The sequence below is a fragment of the Petaurus breviceps genome, unplaced genomic scaffold (genome assembly GCF_028583685.1).
Source record: "Petaurus breviceps papuanus isolate PSGF00001 unplaced genomic scaffold, PetGlider_PUasm1.0 91041, whole genome shotgun sequence".
Taxonomy (NCBI): Eukaryota; Metazoa; Chordata; class Mammalia; order Diprotodontia; family Petauridae; genus Petaurus; species Petaurus breviceps.
The window spans coordinates 15,509,512-15,530,202 of NW_027187400.1; the positions used below are offsets into that span (position 1 = coordinate 15,509,512).

At 46.0% G+C, this 20,691-nt stretch overlaps 1 protein-coding gene across 1 annotated transcript in view; it reads right to left on the bottom strand.

Moving 5' to 3' along the window:
• Positions 1-10,182: 10,182 nt before the first annotated feature.
• IGSF21 (immunoglobin superfamily member 21) overlaps positions 10,183-20,691 on the bottom strand; it is a 400,074-nt gene continuing 389,565 nt past the window's right edge. Inside the window, exons 7-10 of the mRNA XM_069078440.1 lie at positions 17,980-18,065; positions 17,558-17,750; positions 15,672-15,710; positions 10,183-10,433 (exon numbers count right to left, since the gene is read on the bottom strand). Of these exons, the coding sequence (XP_068934541.1) occupies positions 10,360-10,433; positions 15,672-15,710; positions 17,558-17,750; positions 17,980-18,065 (392 nt within the window). The 3' untranslated portion in view covers positions 10,183-10,359. The remainder of the gene's footprint in view (positions 10,434-15,671; positions 15,711-17,557; positions 17,751-17,979; positions 18,066-20,691) is intronic.

Genomic DNA, 20,691 nt, shown 5'->3' on the forward strand with positions numbered 1-20,691 from the left:
TTTAAAGAAAGATATGACATCTATATCAGAGAAACTCACTGCCAAAATTTTCTCCCATAATTTATCTGCTTCTCTTCTAATTTTAGCTACAATGGTTTTGTTTGTGGGGAAAAAGACTTTAATTTTATGTAGTCACAATTGTCCATTTTACCTTATGTTATCTTCTCTATCCTTTATTTGGTCATGGACTCTTTCCCTATCCATAAATCTGATGGATATTTTCTTCCTTACCTCTCTAATTTATTTTAGATGTTACCCTGTCTAAATTGTGTACTCATTCAAGTTTACCTTGGTATATGGTGTGAGATGCGGGCTTCTACTTAGTTTCCACCAGCATGGTTTTCAGTTTTCCCAAGAGTTTGTCAAATAATGAATTCTTACCTCAATAACTGCGATCTTTGAGTTTATAAAAAACTGGACTTTTGTGTTCTTTTGCTTCTGTATAGTGCAGGGTTGGGGAACCTGTAGCCTCAAGGCTACATGTGGCCCTCTAGGTCCTCAAGTGCAGCCTTTTGAATCCAAACTTCACAGAACAAAACCCCTTAATAAAAGGATATACTATATACTATACTATAGTGCATACCTTATCTGTTCCATTGATGGACCTATTTCTTAACCAGCAACAAACTGTTTTGATGATTATTGCTTTGTAGTACAGTCTGAGATCTTGTACTGATCTTTCTTTCCAGAAAATTTTTCAGTCTAAATGCTTGAAATTTCTCTGACCTTTTGCCCTGAGAAACTCAAACCAATTTTTTTACATGCCCTATAATAAATTCTCACAATTTGGCTAGGGCGACAGGTAATGAGCAGGACTCATCCTTTGCAATTTTTCCAAGAAGGTGAAGGATGGACTCAAACTCACATATCAAATTTATGACAAAGGTTGCAGATGACCTCTGTGTCTCTAGGACCCAGTGTCTTAGGTGCTGACTTTCTAAACCATGTCCCCTCTCCCATCAGAATGTCGCCCATCTCCCAGGTGCTGTGGCCCCAGATAGAAAAGCTAGGGATTCCTAGACAGGGAGGGCCTTCATGGAGTTCGAGGCCTTTGCTTCAATGAGGGGACTCCTGGGATCGGCTCTAACTCCTCCTCTTTTGAAGGAAAGGCCAGGATGGGTTATTTAGGATGGCCAAAGGCAGGCTATTGTCAACAACAGTCCTGCCCATATTTGGGCCAGGTAGACCTTGCTAATCCCAAAAGAATGGAAAAGGGAATGTGCTAGACACTGGATTAAACCCCAGAGCCCCAATCTCAGCTGAGAAGATTGAAGATGTCAGAGCTGGGGGAAAACAATCTTCATTTCTTAGCTGCTTTCAAGAACAGAGGGAGCAGAGCAGCTAGTTGATACAGTAGACAGAGGACTGGTCCTGGAGTCAGGAGAACCTGATTCCTTAAAAAAGAGAAAGAGTGAGAAAAAACAGAGAGAAGAAGACAATGTCTTTGATGAAGATAATTTATTTTCCTGGAACAAGTACATTTGAGGTCAACTGACCTTTCTTGTTCTCTCCCCCCACTCCTTTCCCCTCTCCCCATCTCCCTTCAGAGAGTCTTTGCTATGGACCAGAGGAGAGTTTCAGGAAAACCTCCCCAATGGAAGTCAGACCATGACCATGTCCCCTCTTCTGCTCCTTTGCTTATTTCTGAAGACCTTTACCTTGGGAGTCTGCCTTTCCAATCAGGAAAATCCAGGTCTCAAAACTCCCTGACCCCTGGAAGACTCTTGGATTGACTGGAGGGCTTCTAGAAGCTTTCCTTCTCCCTCAGTTTGGACCTGGAGTTCTTGGGGCTACTTCCCAGAGTTCCTCCTTCTTTACACCAGATCTGTATTTGCTCTGGTCCCCTTCCCCTTCTCCTTCCTTTAGATGCACCCACAAGAGGGACTGGGGAAAGTGTCTGGGGGTAGGAGACAGAGGACCTGGAGAGAACACTAACTAGAGTCATTCAACAGGTACATATGAAGGGCCAGGAACTGGGCTAAGCACTGGGGATTAATGGGAGGCAAAAACACAGTCCTTGCCCACAAAGAGCTTACATTCTAATGGGGGAGACCACATTGAACAGTCTGTACATAGAATGTAATCAAAAGGTAATCTGAAGGGCAGCTAGGTGATGCAGCAAATAGAGCACTGGCCCTGTAGTCAGGAGGACCTGAGTTCAAATCTGGCCTTAGACACTTGACACTTACTAACTGTGTAACCTTGGGCAAGCCACTTAACCCCAATTGCCCTGCCTTCTCTCCTTCAAAAAAAGAGAAGGTAACATGTGTGGGAAAGGGACTACTAGTATGTGTGTGCTGTGGGGACAAAGGGACAGGAGAGGCTGCCTGCAGAAGGTGGGGTTTGAGCTGAATCTTGAGGGGGACCAGGGAACCTGAGAGGTGAAGGAGTGGAGGGAGAGAATTCTGGGCATGGGGGACAGTGAGAGCAAATGCACAGTGGAAAGATGGTGGCTGGAGGCCAGAGTTACTGGACCATAGAGTTGGTGGAGGGGAGTGAAGAGTAAGAAGACTGGAAGGGTTAAAAAGGGGTCAGATGGTGAAGGGCTTTCCAAACCAAGTAGAGGATTTAAAATTTGAATCCGGAGGTGACAGGGAACCATTGGAGTTTATTGAGCAGAAGGATGATATGGTCAAACCTGGGCTTTAGGAAGATCGGCTCTGGGAACTTAATGGAGAATGGATTGGAGTGGGGAGAGACTTGAGGCAGGCAGACCCCCAGCATGCTAGTACCACGTTTCAGGAGTGAGGTGATGAGGGTCAGCACTGGGGTGGTGGCAGGGTCAGAGGAAAGCTTGGCAGTATGTGAGATGTTAGATGTGTGTGAGTGTAGGGCTGAAGATGATACCAAGGTCTAAGTGACTGAGAAGATAGAGGCGACCTCCATAGAAGCTGGGCGGAAGGGAGACTCTTGTGGGAGCGAAGATAGCGTTTCATTTTGGACATGTTATGTTCGACATATCCAGCAGGCAGTTGGTTACTCAAGACTAAAGCTCAGAGAAAAGTTAGGGCCAGATCTGGGAGTCACCTTCTCAGAGATTATAATTGAACCCAGGAGAGCTAATGGATGACCAACACAGAAGTCTTTATCTTCCATTTTGATAGCATCTACCTCATAGGATTGTTGTGATGAACAAATGATAATATTTGTAAAGAACTTAGCACCGTGCCTGGCATACAGTAGGTGCTGTATAAATGCTAGCTATGATGATGATGATTTTGATGATTAGTGCCTCCCCTCTGTGGATTATTTCCAGTTTATCCTTTATATAGTTTGTTTGTAATCTGACTTTCAAGGATGGAGGAGACTTGGGCATGTTTGAAGTTGATAGGGAAGGAACCAGTAAGTCAGGAAAAGTTGAAGAGAGGAAGCTGTTTGCATTTTGTCCCCCCCATTGGACTATAAGCTTCTTGAGGGCAAGGGCCATTTTTTCTCTTTTTTTGTTTGCACAGTCCCTGACACATAGTAGGCCCTTAAAACATGCTTAATGACCGACTGTAAAGTGATGGCCTTTGGGGTTCTTTCTGGCTTTTTGAGCCTACGATCTGGGTTTGTGTTCTGGATTTACCACCTATTTTTGTGTGGCGTTGGGCAAGGAAACTTGCTCCCTTTTGAGCCTCAGTTTCCACATTGGCAAAAATGGGAATAACAGCACCTACAAACCTCCAAAGGTGATTGTGAAAGACATTAGTGTTGGAGAAAAGTGAGTGGATTATTATCAATTTACCGCTGGGATTAAAATTTTCACAGGAGCTTATCCTTGTTTCTTGTCAAAGCACCGACTCTTCTCAGGTGTCTTAGGGAGTCTGGGGTCGTTTGGTATTTCTGGTCTACCTTTCTCTGCCCTGCACCCTCCTTTCTTCTGCCTTTCCCTCTCTCCATATAGCAAAAAGGAAACTTGAAACCAGAAGCACCGGATTCAGATCCCAGCTTTTGTGACTTTGGATAATCCCTTTTCCTTCCTTGTGCCTCACTAACTTCCTCTGTAAAAATAACGGTGTCTTTGAGATCTAGTTGAATTCATTTACTTTAGTAAACAGAAACCAAGGGAGGGTCATGGCCTTGCTCAAAGTCACACAGCTTCTCAGGTGGCAGATGCAAGATTCCTTAGACTCCAGAGGAGAGTATCAAGGCTCATTCTGATGTATGCCCTGCACTACCTCTCCCTCATTCTCATCTTCTCTGTTTCTTTCACCTCTAAAATGGCTCAGCCCATTTGGGGACTTCTCTTTTTGCATCTCAGGCACCAAGTGAGCTCCAAATTTCCAGCAGCCATGTCAGGCCAAGCAGGGTATGCAGTGATTCTCCTGTGGCTGTCTTCTCCTTGGGAAAGTCCCACACCATTTGCTGCAGTTCACCCACTTGCCGCTGAGATATTAATGTACTTCAGGGGTCAGTGGAGCCCAACGACCAAGCTGTTAATAGGCCAAAGCAATTCCAATTTCATGCCTACATGGGCTTTCCTCCATTAAGGGAAGAAGAGGGAAGAAATCACATTTTATTTCTTTCAGGAAGTGGACTAGTTTCTGGGGGCTGAAGCAATTCTGCTACCAGGCAGTAGAGGGTGCCCATAGCTCACAGAAAGATCCCAAACCTGATGCTGGGGAAGAAGGAAGTAGGTGGGAGGGGGAGGGTCGCCCTGTGGGGTTGTCCCAGAGTCACAGGCTCTCCTAGTTGGCAGGGCCCTTGAAAGGCATCATTTGGAGTTAGAGGGCTGGAATTTAAGTGGCAGCTCTGATATTTACCTGTGTGAACAGAAACATGTCACTTTATTTCTCTAGGCCTCAGTTTCTCCATCTGTAAAACTGGGCTAGGTTGTCTTGATGGTGCTTTCCAATTCTAAATCTAAGCTCAGCCAAGACCTTTAATCTCCCACCTCCAAACCTTTGTATCAGTTTTCTCCCATGACTAGACTATTCTTCCCTCCTTCCCTTGGACTCCTGGCTCTGCTGGGCTTCCTTCAAGACTCATCTCAAATCTCACCTTCTCTAGGCTCTGTACAAGGTGGTACAGCGGTTAGGGAGCCAGGTGAGGAAGAAATATCTGACTTCAAGTCTGACTTCCTACTGACTAAGTGACCTTGGACAAGTAACTTACCCTCACAGTGACCCAGGCAACTTTCTAGGACAATATATTGCAATGAAATTGCCTATCTGGATTAATAGAGGAGGTCCTCTCACTGGGAAGTCTAATAACAATTAAATCATAGGTCCATCCAAAACCAATTCTATGTATACTGGGTCTGATGCATCTTGTAGAAACAGGGTTAAGTCACAGTGTAATGTAGTGGAAAGGGCACTCATTGGCTTTGGACTCAGAGGACCTGAGTTCAAATCCTTTCTCTGATGCTTATAATCTGTAAGAATTTGGGCAAGAGTCTCTCTCTTTGGGCCTCAGTTTCCTCATCTGTAACATGAAGGTTTTTGAAGCATTCCAGCTCCAGATTCTATGTTACTAAACCTCTCTGGGCCTTAGTTTCATCTCTAACATGAGGATAATACTTGCACTTTCTGACTAGGAGGAATCTCCTCTGTAGCCATTTATGAGTAATCATCATTGTCTTTGAATCTGGTGATTCTGGTTTCAATTTTCCTTTTTGCTATATGGAGAGAGGGAAAGGCAGAAGAAAGCAGGATTCAGGGCAGAGAAAGGTAGACCAGAAATACCAAATGACCCCAGACTCCCTAAGACACCAAAGACTAGTAGGTGCTCTGACAGAAAAGTGACAATTGTACCATCTTCATAGTTTTCAAAAAGCTTTGTTAAAAGCTTCTTCCTGACATCTGTCCTAAGATGGTACTTCTGTATCTTCCACCCATTGTTTCTAGTTCTGCTCTAGGGTCAAGTAGAAGTCAGATCCCTCTTATATTTGATATGTCTTCAAATGCTTAAAGATAGTTTTCATTTCTCTCTCCCCTGCCCTCAAGTCTCTTCTTCATTCCAGAAAGCTTTAGTTCTTTCAGCCATCCTCATACAGTGTGGCCTCAAGGCCCTTCATCATCATGGTCACCCTCCTCTGGGGGCTCTCTAGCTTGTTCATGACTTCCCACATGTGCTACCCAGAATAAGGGTATTCCAGGTGGATCTCAGTGTGGAAGAGAACAATGGGTTTCATGCTGACGCTGTGTTTTTCATTCCTGCTGAGCCATATAGAGTCACTTTTAGGCTTTCCAGTGACTCAAATCCAACTCAGGGCATGAATTAAAAATGTCTTCTCTGTATAAGGATGTAGTCAAGCAGATCAGCACAGTTGATTGGACATGGCCTAGAAGCTGGATTATAAGGCTCATCTGGATGGATAGGTCATCTGGCAAGTGGGTATGTTCATTGGGTTGCTGGAAACCATGGATGAGGATTAATGGGGACCATAAAACCTAGATCTGGAAGGGACTCATAGTTAATCTAATCCAACCCCTTCATTTTACAGAGAAGGAAACTGAGATTCTGAGAGATCAGTCTTATCCAAGGCTATGCAAGTAATAAATGGCTGAGCTGGGACTCATTGCCAGGCATTTTGACTTGAAATCTGATCCCCAAATCATCAATATAGAGTTGGAAGGCACATTAGAGTTCATTTAATCTAACCCTCTCATGTTACGGATAGGGAGACTGAGGCACAGAGAGAGGAGGTGAGTCTGCCAAAGGTAGAAAGTGGCAGAGATGACCATCTTCCATCAAATCTGGTACTCTTTCCCCTAAATTACATCTCCTTTCAAATCAAGGAACATACATTTATTAAGTTCCTACTATGTGCTGGACCATACCCAGTAGCACTGGATATACAAGAATTAAAGTGAGATAGTCCCTTCCTTCAGTAAGACAGCCACCAAGGATTTTAACTGCTTACTGTTATATTTGAATAGAGGAGACAATATATAAGTAACCAGGTAGCTACATTACAGAGTAGGTGGAAGGTGATGTACAAAAGGAAGGTCCTACCAGCTGAGAAGACTGAGAAAGGTTTCCTGAAGACAGCAGAATTTGAACTGTTTTGCTATTCTGTTGCCACAGTATACCATCCTGTCCCTTGCCATGTTGGCACATGTGAATGAATGGTCAGATTGTCGACTGGTGCAGGGAACATTGCTTGGTGTTTAATTAGCAGCTGTTTCTGGGTGTTAGACAATCTGGAGCTTGCTTGGGGGAGGGGAGAGAAGATATCAAAGCAATGGGTATTGGGGGAGAGCTCTGTCTTGCAGGTGGAGTCTGTCTGGATTGTGGTATTGCCATGGTGGCAGGCATGTTTCCTGACCTGCTCGGGGCATGCCTATCTTGGCCCAGGAAGTGAGGATATGACGCATAGATTCACTGACCAAATGGGGCTATTCTTCTGTGAACATTAGCAGTCAACAGAGAGCAGGGAGTCCAGAATGACCCTTCTTGTGTTTCTGATTTACTCTTCTTTTACCCACCCTCAAGAGAGGCCAGAGACATCCACAGCGATGGAAAGAGGCTAGACTCCAAGTATGGGAACTCAATCCCCCTATCTTCCACTTAGTAACTTGTGACTTTGAGCATGTCATGACTCCTCTGGGCTTCAGTTTTCTTTTAAAAAAATGTTTTATTGACATCTTTTGTTTTTACATCACCTTCATTTCTGAATATATCCCTTCCCCTCCCCTACTGAACAAGACATTCCTTGTAACAATGAATAAAAAATGGGGGGGCAATTCAGCAAAACTAACAAATCAACACATCAACCAAATCTGGCAGTGCATGCAGTATAACCCACCCATCGTCCCCCACCTTTGGAGGCAGGTACCTTTTCTGATTCCTCCTCTTGGGGCCAACCATGGCCATGATAGTTGTACAACATTGTTCTTTTCATTGCTGCAGTCATGGTGTATCCTAGGTTTAGTCCTCCTCATTTTCCCTTGTTTCTCTGAATTCTTCATACTGTTCTTACAGTACAATGATATTTCATGGAACTCATGGACCACGACTTGTTTAGCCACTCCCTAATTGAGGGGTATCTACTTTGTTTCCAGTTCTTGGCTACTACAAATACCATTTCTTTAAATATTGTGGCGTACGTGGGGGCTTTACTTTCTTTTTGTCTTTGACTTCCTTGGAGTACATGCCCAACTGTGGGATCTCTGGGTCAAAGTGTATCTATAGTTCAGTCACCCTTTTAGCCTCCTTCCAAACTGCTTTCCAAAATGGCTAGACCCCTTAAATTTTCTCATATGTAAAATGAAATGGTTGGGCTAGGCAGTCTCTAAGGTCCCATTGAGTTCTAGACTCCATGATATCACTGAACCTCAGTTTCCTCATCTGTAAAATGGGGATCATAATGTTTACACTACTTTCTTGTGGAAGTAAGTGCTTTTGGAAACCTTAAACTGCAAAAGTGAGAGTTGCTTATTACTTATTTAATTTTTTTCTAGGCTCCCTGGGCCTTACCAACCTCATGTTCTTCTCCTCCCCAACTTTGTCTTCCTATTGGAGTCAGACCCTTCTCCATATAAGATTCCTTGTACCAAATCTTCACTCTAGCCTTCATGCCTTGGTTTCTGCTGGGCCACCCACCTGAATGTCTTCTTTCCTCCTCCCTTTTGGAAGATAATCCCCATTTTCCCTCTCTTTGAAAAGAAGGCTCCCTCTAACTAAAATCACATCATTCTGTTGCTTCCTTCCTTCTGTGTTGACTTTCTGTGGTTGGTCCATGTTAGGCAGTCAATCAGTCAATGAGTATTTATTAAGCACTTACTGTGTGCCAGGCACTGTGCCAGGTGCCAAGGATACAAAGAAACGCAAAAACAACTGTCTCTGCCCCCAAGGAGCCCACATTCTAATAGGGGAGATAGCACAGAAATAGCTAGGTATGTAAAGATATATACAAAGATTATGGGAGGTATTCTGTGAGGGGAAGGCACTAGCATTGAGGGGGGGAGCCTAGAGACGGTGAGATTTGAGATGAATCTTGAAGAAAGCCCAGGGGAGCCAGGAGTCCAAGGGGAGGAGGGAAGAATAGTCTAGTTATGGGAGAAAACCAATTAAAAGGCTTGGAGGTGGGAGATGAAAGGTCTTGGGTGAAGAAAAGAAGGTATAGCTGGAGTATAGAGTATGCAGATAGGAATAAGGTGTAAGGAGAGTGGAAAGGTAGGAAGGGGCTTTGAATGACAAACAGGAGTCCAATTTGATTCTGGAGCTGTTGGGGAACCATTGGGATTCACTGAACAGTGTGGGTGACCCAGTAAGAGTGTTAGAAGAATCACTTTGGCAGCTGAGTAGGGGATGAGCGAGTGTGGGAGGGGCTTGAGGCAGAGAGTATCCAGGTGAGAGGTGGTGGAGACCTGAACCAGGGAAGTGAACATCTCAATGCACATCTGATGTGGTCCTTGCCTTCCTGAAGTCCAGAACGTGGAAAACTCTGAGGAGATCTGGGTTTAGGATTACAAACTCTAGTGCTAAAAGGGAGCTCAGAGTTCATCTAGTCCCACCCCTTTTGTTTTATAGAGGAAGTAACTGAGGTTCAGAGAGAGGAAGGGACTTGTCCAGGGTCAGACAGGCAATAAGGTGGTATAACACATGATGGAATGAACATGGGGTTCAAATCCTTCCTGTGCTGCTTAATTTATCCATGTGTCTAGGTAATCAAAACGACAATAACTAGCATTTATACGGCACTTTGTTGGCCAAACGCTTAACATATATAATCACAACAAGCCTATGAGGTAGGTGCTATTATTATCCCCATTGTACAGATAAGAAAATTGAGGCTGAGAGCTGTTTAATTATATCCAGGATCACACAGCTAGTGAATGTCTGAAGTAGAATTTAAACTTAGTTCTTCAAGTCGGGGGTGGCTATTCAACATGCCAACTAGCTGCTGCTCTGAAACTCAATTTCTGTGAAATTGGGTTTAAAAATACTTACAGTTATCAGCCTCACAGGTGTGTTAGGTGCAAGTGTTCTAGAAGTCTTTAAGCAGCAGAGTCAGGATTCAAACCCAGACCCTCAGATTCCAATGGACGTAACTCATATTGACTGTGCTATGCTGCCTTTGGTAGAAGGCAGTTCAGATGGGAGTTTTCCCTGAGAGCAAGAGCCGTGTCTGCTCTTTCTGTCCATCCCCGCTCAGGGCCCTCCTCCCACAGTGCCTGCTGCAGTCCCGAAGCCATAACCAGTGCTCCAGAAATGAACCCACGGATGAAAAGAACATGCCAAGCCTCTGACCAATAGGGGAAAATGGTTTCGTTTCTTTTAATTAAACTGACTGAGGAAGCCAAGACACAGACAGAAAGAGACCGAGAACAAGACTTGGAAATAGTTTTAGAAAAGAAATGAAACCCGACCGATGGACGGAGATGTGGATGGTGGATGGAGCCACCGAGAGCAGAGAGGAGTCTCCGACCTTCACGTCAGCTCGAGGATCACTGTGAGGGCGAACACCCAAGTCAGCCTGGCCCCAACCGGGCTCGGAGCCGAACCTGCGGAAACACGGGGAGGCGAGTGTTAACTCAGAGGGGTGTTTGGGATCATCCAGGATGGGCATTTTGTGTCCTCCGCTGCACCACGTTCTGGGAGTGCCTGGCATTCGATCCACCAGTCAAATCATCGACCAAATCTAAGGTCTGGAGGGACCTTAGAGCTCCTCAAGTTCGACTCTCTCCTTGGTCCTGAAAGGTGAGCGACTTACCGAGAAAGTGGCAGAGCTACGATTTAAACCGAGGTTCCCCGACTCTTTCCTCTTCCCTTTCTTTCTCCCCCTTTTCTCTTTCCCTCCTTTTCTCTCTCACCTCTCTCCTTCCCTCCCCTTATCCTTCACTCTTTTTTGTTTTTCCTCCCCTTTCTTTCTCTCCCTCCCCCTCCTCTCCATCTTCTTCCCTTCTCTCCCTCTTTTCTCCCTTTCCCTCTTTCTATTCCCCTTTTCTTCCCTTCTCCCTCTCTTTCCCCCCTTTCTCTCTCCCTTGTCTCCCCCTCTCCTTTTCTATCCCTTCCCTTCCCCCTCCCTTTCTTTCCCACTTTCTTTTCCTCTTTGTTTTTCCCGCCCACTCTCCTCCTTCCCTCTCCTTCTTTCCTCCCTCCTTCCCTTCTCTCTCTCTTTTCCTCTCTCTTCCTCCCTCTCAATCCTCCCTTTCTCCCTTCCTTTCCCTCTCTCTCCTTCCTTTCCCTCCATCCTTCTCTGTCTGTTTCATTCTCCCTGTCTCTCTTCATTGATTGAAAAGAGTAATGCCTCTGAAGTCAGATTCAGATCTGTTCAAATCCCACCTCTGATGCTTACAAACTGTGACCTTGGGCAACATTACTGGGTCTCAGTTTCCTCATCTGTCAAATGAGAGATTGGGACTAGATGGCCTCTGAGGTCCCTTAGACTATAGATTGAGGGTCCTATGACTTTAAATCTAGTATACTTTCCATCACATGCTACTGCCTGACACGATTTAATTTCATTTATTTTCCAGTCAAACAAATAGAGTTGGGACAGTGTGTTTTTCTGAACTGTCTAGTCTCTCTTCCCCTCCTTCAGTGTGGATAATTGGGGCAGGTCTGTATATAAAGAACTATCAGGAGTCACCTCATTCACTGTGTGAAACAACCTAGAAGGAATTAAAGACATTTGATTAAAATTTAATTAGGGATGGCATTCGAGACTGTTTGATTTGCTCTTGGACTCAGGCTGTAAAAAGAAAAAAAAAGATTACCCCCTAGAGAGCACCTTTCATCTACACTCTCCAAACACCTCATTTCACTAGAAGCAGAGATAAGAGGAAACAGGACAGGAGGCTGAGAAGGCTCACAGTCACCTGCTGCATACAAACCTAGCTGACGAAGAGGACACGTTCCAAACCTCTTCTGTCCCACACTCTTCCATAGCTCCCTATTGCTTATTGAGGAAAATGAAAATTCTTTTGCTTGGTGTTCAAGGCCCATACTACATTCTGATTCCAAACTACTCTTTCCTTCCTTCCTTCCTTCCTTCCTTCCTTCCTTCCTTCCTTCCTTCCTTCCTTCCTTCCTTCCTTCCGGCAATCTGGGTTAAATGACTTGTCCAAGGTCACACAGCCAGTGTGTGAGGTTGGATCTGAACTCAGGTCTGCCTGACTCCAGGGCCAGTGCTGTAGCCATTGTTCCACCAAGCTGCCCCCAAACTACTTTTCCAGATTTATCTTAATTTATCTCCATGCTTCAATGTTGTGGTCAAACTAGCCAATTCACCACCTCCCAAACAAGCCTTGTGATCGCTCTCCAGGTCTTTGCTCCTCACGAGGCTCTCCCTCCACTTCTTCATTTGTTTAATTCTACATGTCTAACTTGCTCAAGGTCACACAGGAGCTAAGCAGCAGAACCTGTTTCTACTGGAGTCTCTGTTTGAACACATATATGTGTACATATGAAACAGTGGTGTTAGTGGACAAAGAGGGCTGCACTTGGAGGCAGAAAGACCTGAATTGCAATCCCCCGTCAGATACACTCTGGGTGTGTGAGTCCCTTAATAACTTCCAGCCTCAGTTTTCCAATCTATAAAATGGGGACAATAACACCACCTACCTTCTAGGTTTTTTGTGGAGTTTAATAAATGTAAAGTGCTTTGCAAACCTTTGAGTGCTATGTAAATGCTAGCTAGTGTTGCTATTATCTCATGTATGTGGCTCTCTCTGCCTCTCTGGCCCTTCTCCTGGGATGGTTCTGCTTCTGGGCTCTCTATCAGAGCTTTCCCTTATTTGGGACTATGCAAAAGAGTGATGGATTGGGAGATGGAAGGTCTGGGTTTAACCTTGGGTTTTGCTGCTTTCTCTCTACTCAGGTGAGCCTGGGGATGTCACTCAATTTTCTCCTCCAAAATGGAGATGGTGGATGAGATGCTCTGCAAGCTCCCTTTTGGCTTTACCTCCATGTTCTCAGGCCCCTTCTCTAGGTGTGTCTTGGTCTTCCTCTCTGTGTTCAGGGCTCAGCTGGGCCAGGGAGTGACCAGGAGGCCTGGAGAAGCAGTCAGATGAATGTGTAGGCTCTAGCAAGCACAGGATGACCCCTGCAGTCCTTGGGGGCAAAGGCTTCCAGTGGAAGGTTCTAGGTGTGTGGTTGGGATGGCGGCTATTTCTATGTCACCACAAATAAGGTGGTGGTTGTGTGAGGCAGCTGAGCTGGGGTGGAAAGAGTCCTGGACCACAGGTAGGAGACTGGGATTTGAGTCTTGGCTTTGATTCTAATAAACAGTGTGAAAATAAGTCATTTATTTGGCTTGGATACTAATAAGCAGAGGGGAAATAAGTCATTCCCCTTTTTTGATGTCAGTCTTGTCATCTGTCAAATGGGGATGGGGAATTGTACTACATGATTACTCTTCTAAAATTCTGTGTTTTAGCATTTAATATTCTAAGGTCCTTCCAAGTTCTGATATTCTGCGTCCTAAGGGACCTCAGAGTTTTGATATCCTGTGTTCTAAGGGCCCTCCCAGCTCTGACATCCTGTGTCCTAAGGGCCCTCCTAGCTCTGACATCCTGTGTTCTAAGGCCCCTTCCAGTTATAACATCCTATATTTTAAGGCCCCTTCCAGTCCTGACATCCTTTGTTTTAATATACCTCCCAGCTCTGAGGTTTTGTGTTCTGAGATTCTTTCCAGCTCTAATATTCTGTATGTTAGAGCCCTCCAAACTTTGCTGTTCTATGTTCTATGGCTCCTTCGATCTCTGTGTTCTATCATCTTATGTTCTAATGTCCTTCCCAATTCTGACATGCTATATTCTAAGTTCCCTTCCAGACCTGTCATTCTACATTCTCGAATTCTAAGTTTTAAGGTCCCTCCTAGTTCTAGTCCTAAGGGGACTAGTTTTATGTCCTAAGGGGCCTTCAAGTCCTGACATTCTGTTCTAACATTGTGTGCTCTCAGATCCTTTCCAGCTCCTACATTCTCTAAAGAGAGATTCCTATCTAATCCAATAGCTAACTGGCCAGAGCTTTTGATTACCCCAGATTCTAAAAGATATTCTCTTGAATCTGGGGTTCTGTGGGCCAACCGGTCCCTGAGGTTGTCAGATATAATGTGGGTGAAGATCTGAGCATGGGTGATGTTGTTGGAGTCCTGTGGTCAGAATGATTACTGATGTGAGTCAGAGAGGGGGAGAATGCATAAGGAAAGATGCATGTGGGAGCAGAGAGTCTGAGTCATTGTGGGTATCCAGGTGCGAATCCCCAGCAGTCTGGGAGACTGTTTGGGTGAGAATCTCCAGAGGGTTGGGTTTACCCCTGAATGAACAATGATTTAGGGCACAAAGTAGCAGCTGTACCCAGCCAGTGTGTCTAACCAGAGAGACTGGGTCCACCCTGGGTCTTAATGCTCTCCTCACCAAGCCACTCTAGCACGTGGACAAGGGATAAAAGAACCCAGGCAAATGCTGTGTTTGAATGACATGGTTCTAAGCCTCTGGTCATCTCCTTATAGGAATAGGGAGATCTTGGGAGGGAGGGATGTGCAAATGGACTCAATGCCAGAGTGTCTGGTCGTGAGTGTGATGGGATTGATCACCAGAGGCTGTAAGAATTAGAGGTGGCCCACAGTTGCATGGGCTGCTTTGGTGGGGTAGTGGTCTCCCCCTTTCAGGAGGACTTCCAGCCAAAGCTGGATAGATAACCAATGTTCCAGTGGATGGTAAAGGGGACTCATGCTCAGACATGAGCTGGACCACTTGGCTGCTGAGATCTCTTCTGCTTTCAATGATAGGATCAGAGCTCTAGAGCTGGAGGGGCTCTCAGGGGCCATCTACTCCAACCCCCGCCCTTTAAGTAATGTGCCAAAGGTCACACGGGTACTAGGTATCAGAAGGGGGAATTTGAACCCAGCCCTCCAGCTCTGGAAATGAGTCACTATTTCATGCTGACTCTTTGCCTTGGACATCGCTGTCATCTGATCCTTCCCTCTGGGGCTTCACCGGCATTTTTAAGGCCACCTTCTTCATTGTCGTTCTGTTTCCTTCCAGGGAGGGTTAGTCAATCTATAAATGCTTAGAAAATGATGTAAACAGTGTTGTCTTATGGAGAGAGCCCTGGGCCGAGAGGCAGGAGGTCTGGGTTTGAGGCCTCCATCAGCTCTAAGGTGCTGGACTCCACCTCTCTCTGGCTCAATTTTCTTATCCAGAAGGGGCAACATTTGAAGCCAAGCCTTTTTACTTCTGGTTTAGGGCTCTTCCCATAGCGACATGTGAACTTTAAGCTGATCAGTGACAAAGATCAGGGGACAAGCCTGGCCATAACAATAGCTAGAATAGCAGCAGAATAATGACTAGAACATTTCTATAGGTGTCATCCTTGTAACAGCCCTGGGAGCCCATTTTACAGGTGAGGAAACTGAAGCAAACAGAAATTAAAAGACTTTTCCAGGGTCATAGAGCTAATGTGTCTGAGGCAGAATTTGAACTTGGGTCTTCCTGACTACCAAGTCCAAGGGCTCTGTTCATTGTGACACCTTAGGATACCTCTATCTGCTGATTGAGGACTTTGGGCATGGGGGGCATCTTCTGCCAACTTTATGTCTTCACTATTGTAACTTCCTAAAGGAACAGGCTTTAGTTTGAAATCATGTCAAGTAGAGAAAAACCCCTCATCTGACAAATGGGACTGAGTTGTGGGAGCCAGGGGAGCAGATATGGCAACCTCCTTCAGAGGTTCCCTCACCCATCCAGAACATCCAACTCAGTTTCTAGTTGGAAGGCCCAGAAGGAGAAACTTACCATTGGAGTCCTCTGTTCCTCTGGGAATATTTGGGTTTTCTGCAGGAAACAAAAAAGAAGAGTGTTAAGTCTCAGAGGGGTCAAGTAAAAGCCAGTCCCTAGGGGCACAGGACGAGGACTTAAGGACGGACCTTGGGGTGGCTTTTGGAGTCAGAGATTCAAAGGCTGTGCTATAGAATGCACCAAGTCCTGGACTTGTGGCCTTTCCACCTTGGGCAGGTACCATCTCCTACTTGTTGGGGCCTCAGTTTCCTCATCTATAAATGAGGGAGGTTGGAATAGATAATCTTGAAGATTTCTTCTGGTGCTAAATATATGATTCTGTCATCTTGCCATGTTCTATCACACAGACTTTTGGGAGAGCCAAGGTGGGTACCCAGAGCTCATTCTCCCAGGGGATTGAAAGAGATATTTGTAAGGTACTTGGTCCAGTGCCAGGCCCTATAGAGATATATGCTTGTATCCTTTCTACAACACTGCTTCCAAATTATTCAACTTCAAAGCCCTGTACAAATGGAAGATTGTTATTTTCACTAAATTTCTGAAATAATAATAGCAGTAAGAGCTAACATTTTAATATATCTTTAAAGCTTGAAAAACACTTTATAAATATTATTTTATCATTATAACAGTCCTGGCAGGTAGGTGCTATTTTCATCCCCATTTTACAGATGAGAAAATTGAGACACACAGAGGTTAAATCACTGGGAGTAACCTCATGTACATCAGCCCAGTTGTGGACTGGGTTCTCCTAAGTCTCTAAGAACACTGAGCATTATCTCACAACCTCCCTCTGTTCTGGCATTTGCTCCCCTTGTTGTTGGAGAGTTCTTTTTTTTAATGTCTAATCCAGTTCTCTCATGCAGCACATCAAAGTTATTTCTTTGGGCTTGGTCCCTTCCAGCTCCCATGGGTCCCCCATGGATCAGGAGAGCTGGGTGGTTTCCTGATTACCACCTATCTAGAATTAGGTGGGGGTAGAGATACAGCCACAGCAGTTCTTTTAATCCCTGGGCAAAGGGACACCTCTCTTACGGTCTTCATAGGATTTAGAGCTGGAAGAGATGATCTAGTTCAATATTTCACAGTTGACAGAGAGGAAATTACTTATCCAAGGTCATGCCGATAGTAAGTAGCAGAGACAGGATTTGAACACAGGTCTTATGCCTCCAAATATAATTATCTTTTCCTTATATCTCCTACTTCCCCTGCCCCATCTGGGCTTCTGATTAAAAAAGCACCCCCCCTCCCAGGCCCAATCCCTACCAATGGTCCATCCTTTCAGATCAAAGTTTGGAGTTGGAAGAAACCTAAGAGATGATAGACGTAGAGTTAGAAGTGACTTTACAATCTGTCTAGTCCAGTCTCTCATTTTACAAATGGGGAAACTGAGGTCTATTCTATAAATTACAAGGCTGACCTTATAAGTTCAAGGTTATATAGCTAAGTCATACAGCTAGGATTTGAATCCAGGTAATCAGATTCCAAATCTAGGGTTCTTTCTGCTCTACTTCTTCAAGGCCAGTGTACAAGGCAGGTAAGGAGTCTTAGAGTCAGGAAGTTCTGAGTTCAAATCTTGCCTTAGACACTAGGGATGAGACCTTGGAAAAGTCACTTAACTGCCATCTCTTCATCTGTAAAATGGGGAATAATGAGAGAACCGGGGTTAGTTATCGTGAGGATAGAATAAGATTACATGTGTAAAGAGTTTTGCCGAACTTCAAGCGCTATATAAACTCTCACTATTAATAATGTTATGATTGGTTAATAGATGATCCCTGGGCCTCAGATGTGTTCCCTTTTGCCAAGAAAGGGTGAGTTCTTCTAGGCACGGATGCCCTAGTTCACTCTCCTCCCACCCCCTTGGTTCAGGCTGGGCTCCCTACCAAATACGATGAGTCGGGTGTGGGTGTCGGTGGAGCCCAGGGGATTCTGGGCTGTGCATCGGTACATGGAGCCATTGAGCTCAGCGGGCACTCTCTCCAGCACCAGCTCCTTCCCATCATGCTCTGTACTGCCATCCAGGAGACGGCTCCCCACTCGAGTCCACGTGAACAGGGGCTCAGGGAAGACTTCGTTCTGTGGAGCAGAGGAGAAAGGAGAGGCCACTAATTGTTAGGCTGGCCTCTATTGCTGGAGACCAAGGGGAGGGCTGGGGAGGACCCTGGCTGGGACTGCCTGGTGGATAATCCCACTGTCCCCCTTTAGTGGATGGGGTGCTACATGGCAAGAGGGGCCCCTTTGCCTCCCCCTGCCCCTACTTCCCTTCAATCTTGGCCACCTCGGGACCCTGAGCAAGGCTCCTGACCTGAAAGCCGTGGACCAGGATCCTCACGGTATCCCCCACTCGGGCTCTGGCCGGTGTCATCATGATTTTCGGACCTTTGGGGGCAACTATAGGAAGAGAGAACAGATCAGAGTAAGGGGCAGGAGACTGAACTTGCCTGTTGTACCTGAGCCAGGGTAGGGAGAGAAGCAGCCAGAATCTGTTCCTCCCTCTTCTTGTCCTTCAGCTTTTTATCACTAACTTCTGAGCTTTCTTCTAGTCTTCCTGTTTAGGGTCAATAGACCATTAGAGCTGGGAATGTGGAATGCCAGAGCTTAGAACTGAGGATGTCAGAGCTGGAAGAGGCACACTGTCAGAAATGGGAGGGGGCTTGGAACCTAGACCCAGAGCTGGAAGTATTGACGAGTTGTGAGTCCATTTTCTTTCCCTACAATAGAAAGGAAGCTCCCCGAGAGTGTGGACAGTTTCAGGGGTATGTCTTGGCTGGCTCACGTAAGGTCCTTAGAGATGACTGCCAACATCTACACCTCAGAAATCGGCAAGGGCTATATACATCAGGGCTTGATTTTGTGTTTTGATTGTCAGAATCAGGGGTGGGGAACCTGCAGCCTCGAGTCCAAATGTGGCCCTCTAGGTCCTCAAGTGTGGCCCTTTGTCCAAATCCAAACTTCCCAGAACAAATCCTTGGGAACCTGATTAGCCTTAGGAAAGCTTAGGAGAAAATGTTAAAGCTGGTTGTTAAACATCCACCAGCACTTCCCTCATTGTTGTCCCAGTGCTTTGCATGTATTCATGTGTGTGCTGTTTCCCCCGCTAGACTGTAAGCTTCTTGAGGGCAGGGACTGTCTTTGGTGTCTCTATACATGCCCAGTGCTTAGAGCAGTGTCTGGTACCCCTTGAGTGCTTAACGAATGGCTATTGAAAGGCTGAATGAATGAATGTGCTTTGAATGTTGGAGCAGGGAGCTTAGTTAGAGATCATCTCTTCTGACCCTCTCATTTTCAGATGAGGAAATTAAGGCAGCTGGTCCAATCAGAGAGCTAATTCAGAGCTGGGACTTGAATGAAGACTTTGTGAAGGCTGCTCTTTTTATTCAGCCCTTAACTTTGGGACAAATTGTGGAAGTCATTGAATGCCAAGTTAAATAAGGTGCTGGGAAGCCGCTGAGGGTGCTTGTAAGGCGATGAGCTAGGAAGGCTGGTTTTGACTTATCAGAAGTGTGGGAGAGTGTGAAGGGCCAGAAGGCCTGGATTTAGGGAGATCAGTGAGTTGGCTAGCTCTCTAGCCCAGGTAAGGGTGATGCATGGTTCCCCTTGTTCTCAGCTCCTCAAAATCCCCAAGCTGAGGGGATATTTCAGATATTTCTTACCACTCCCTACTAATCACCTCTCCTTGAGCCCCATCCCCACCTAGGCCTGGGTGTCAGCATGAATGAGTCTGGGGGAGGAATCAGGGGACTGCCCAGGGTTGAGTAATATCTGGGGCCTCTCCTCAGCCTGTCATGGTGCTGTACCTGCCAATTAGCTCCTTGTAGTGGAAATTGCCTAATGGGAGATGTGGAGAGGAGCCGCCAGGACAGATGGAGCTGTCGCCCTGTCCTGCCCTTGTTTCCACCATTGCCACAGTAACACACCAACAGGTCCCCTCTCCTCCCAAACTCCCTAGGAGCCAGTATTTGGTGTCGAGGGCACACAGCGGGGAATGAGAGAACAGGATGTCCAGGATGGGCATTTCAATCTGGTGGCCACAGCATGGAAGAGTGAGTAGACAGAAGGAGAGGCTCACAGGCTCCTCCCTCCTACCCCCAAGCTAGCTTCTTCAGTTTTCACTTTGCTAGGCTTCCCAACCCCCTACTGCCCCCCATGAGGCACCATGGAAAGAGCCCTTTGAGGGCAGAGGACCTGAGTTTGAATCCTGGGGGAACTCAGAGAAGCCACTTTCACTCTGAGCCTCAGTTTCCTTTTTTATAAAAGGATACACTTAGACTATGTGATTTCCCAGGCTGCTTCCTGTCCAGCTTTAAATCTTATGGTACTGAAATTCCTGGTGGGGTCAAACTCTGGCCACTTAGTAGAGTTATGTGCCCCAAGCCCACTTCCCAGAGAGGGGAGAGTCTACCATGGGGCCTGGGGCTGTCTCAAGGGATGAATAGAAGTAAGGTCAGGGCAGGGTTTGGGGAGAGAGGGGCCATGGGCTGGGCCTGGCCCAGCGTGGGCTCTGTCAGTCAGACCCCACCACTGAGAGGTGAGAGGACGGCCGATGATCCTGGTGGTAGAAAAATCTGCCCCTGGCTATGCTACAGTCAGGTCTGAGGCCTCCCATGCCAGCCTCCCAGACTTCCCACAGCTCCCCTCCCCAAGCCAGTCTTATTACCCAGGCAACGGTCCCCTATGTCTGATCTGTTCTCTCCCTGTCATTGGGATCAGCTGTTTGTGAGCCAGGCTCTGTGAGGATGCTCTGGGAAAAGAATGGTCGGCTTTTCAATGAGGGGAAGCCTTGGATGAGCTGAGCTGCAGTGAGGGGAGGGGTGGTCACCAGGGCCCAAAGTATCATTGAACATCAGTGCTTAAGGGACTTAGAAATATGATGTCAGAAGTGGAATGCACTGGAAAACATGTAGAATGTCAGATCTGGGAGGGGCTTAAGAATATAGACAGTCAGAGCTGGGAGGGCCCTTAGAACACAGGATGTCAGAGCTGGGAGGACCCTTAGAACACAGGATGTCAGGGCTGG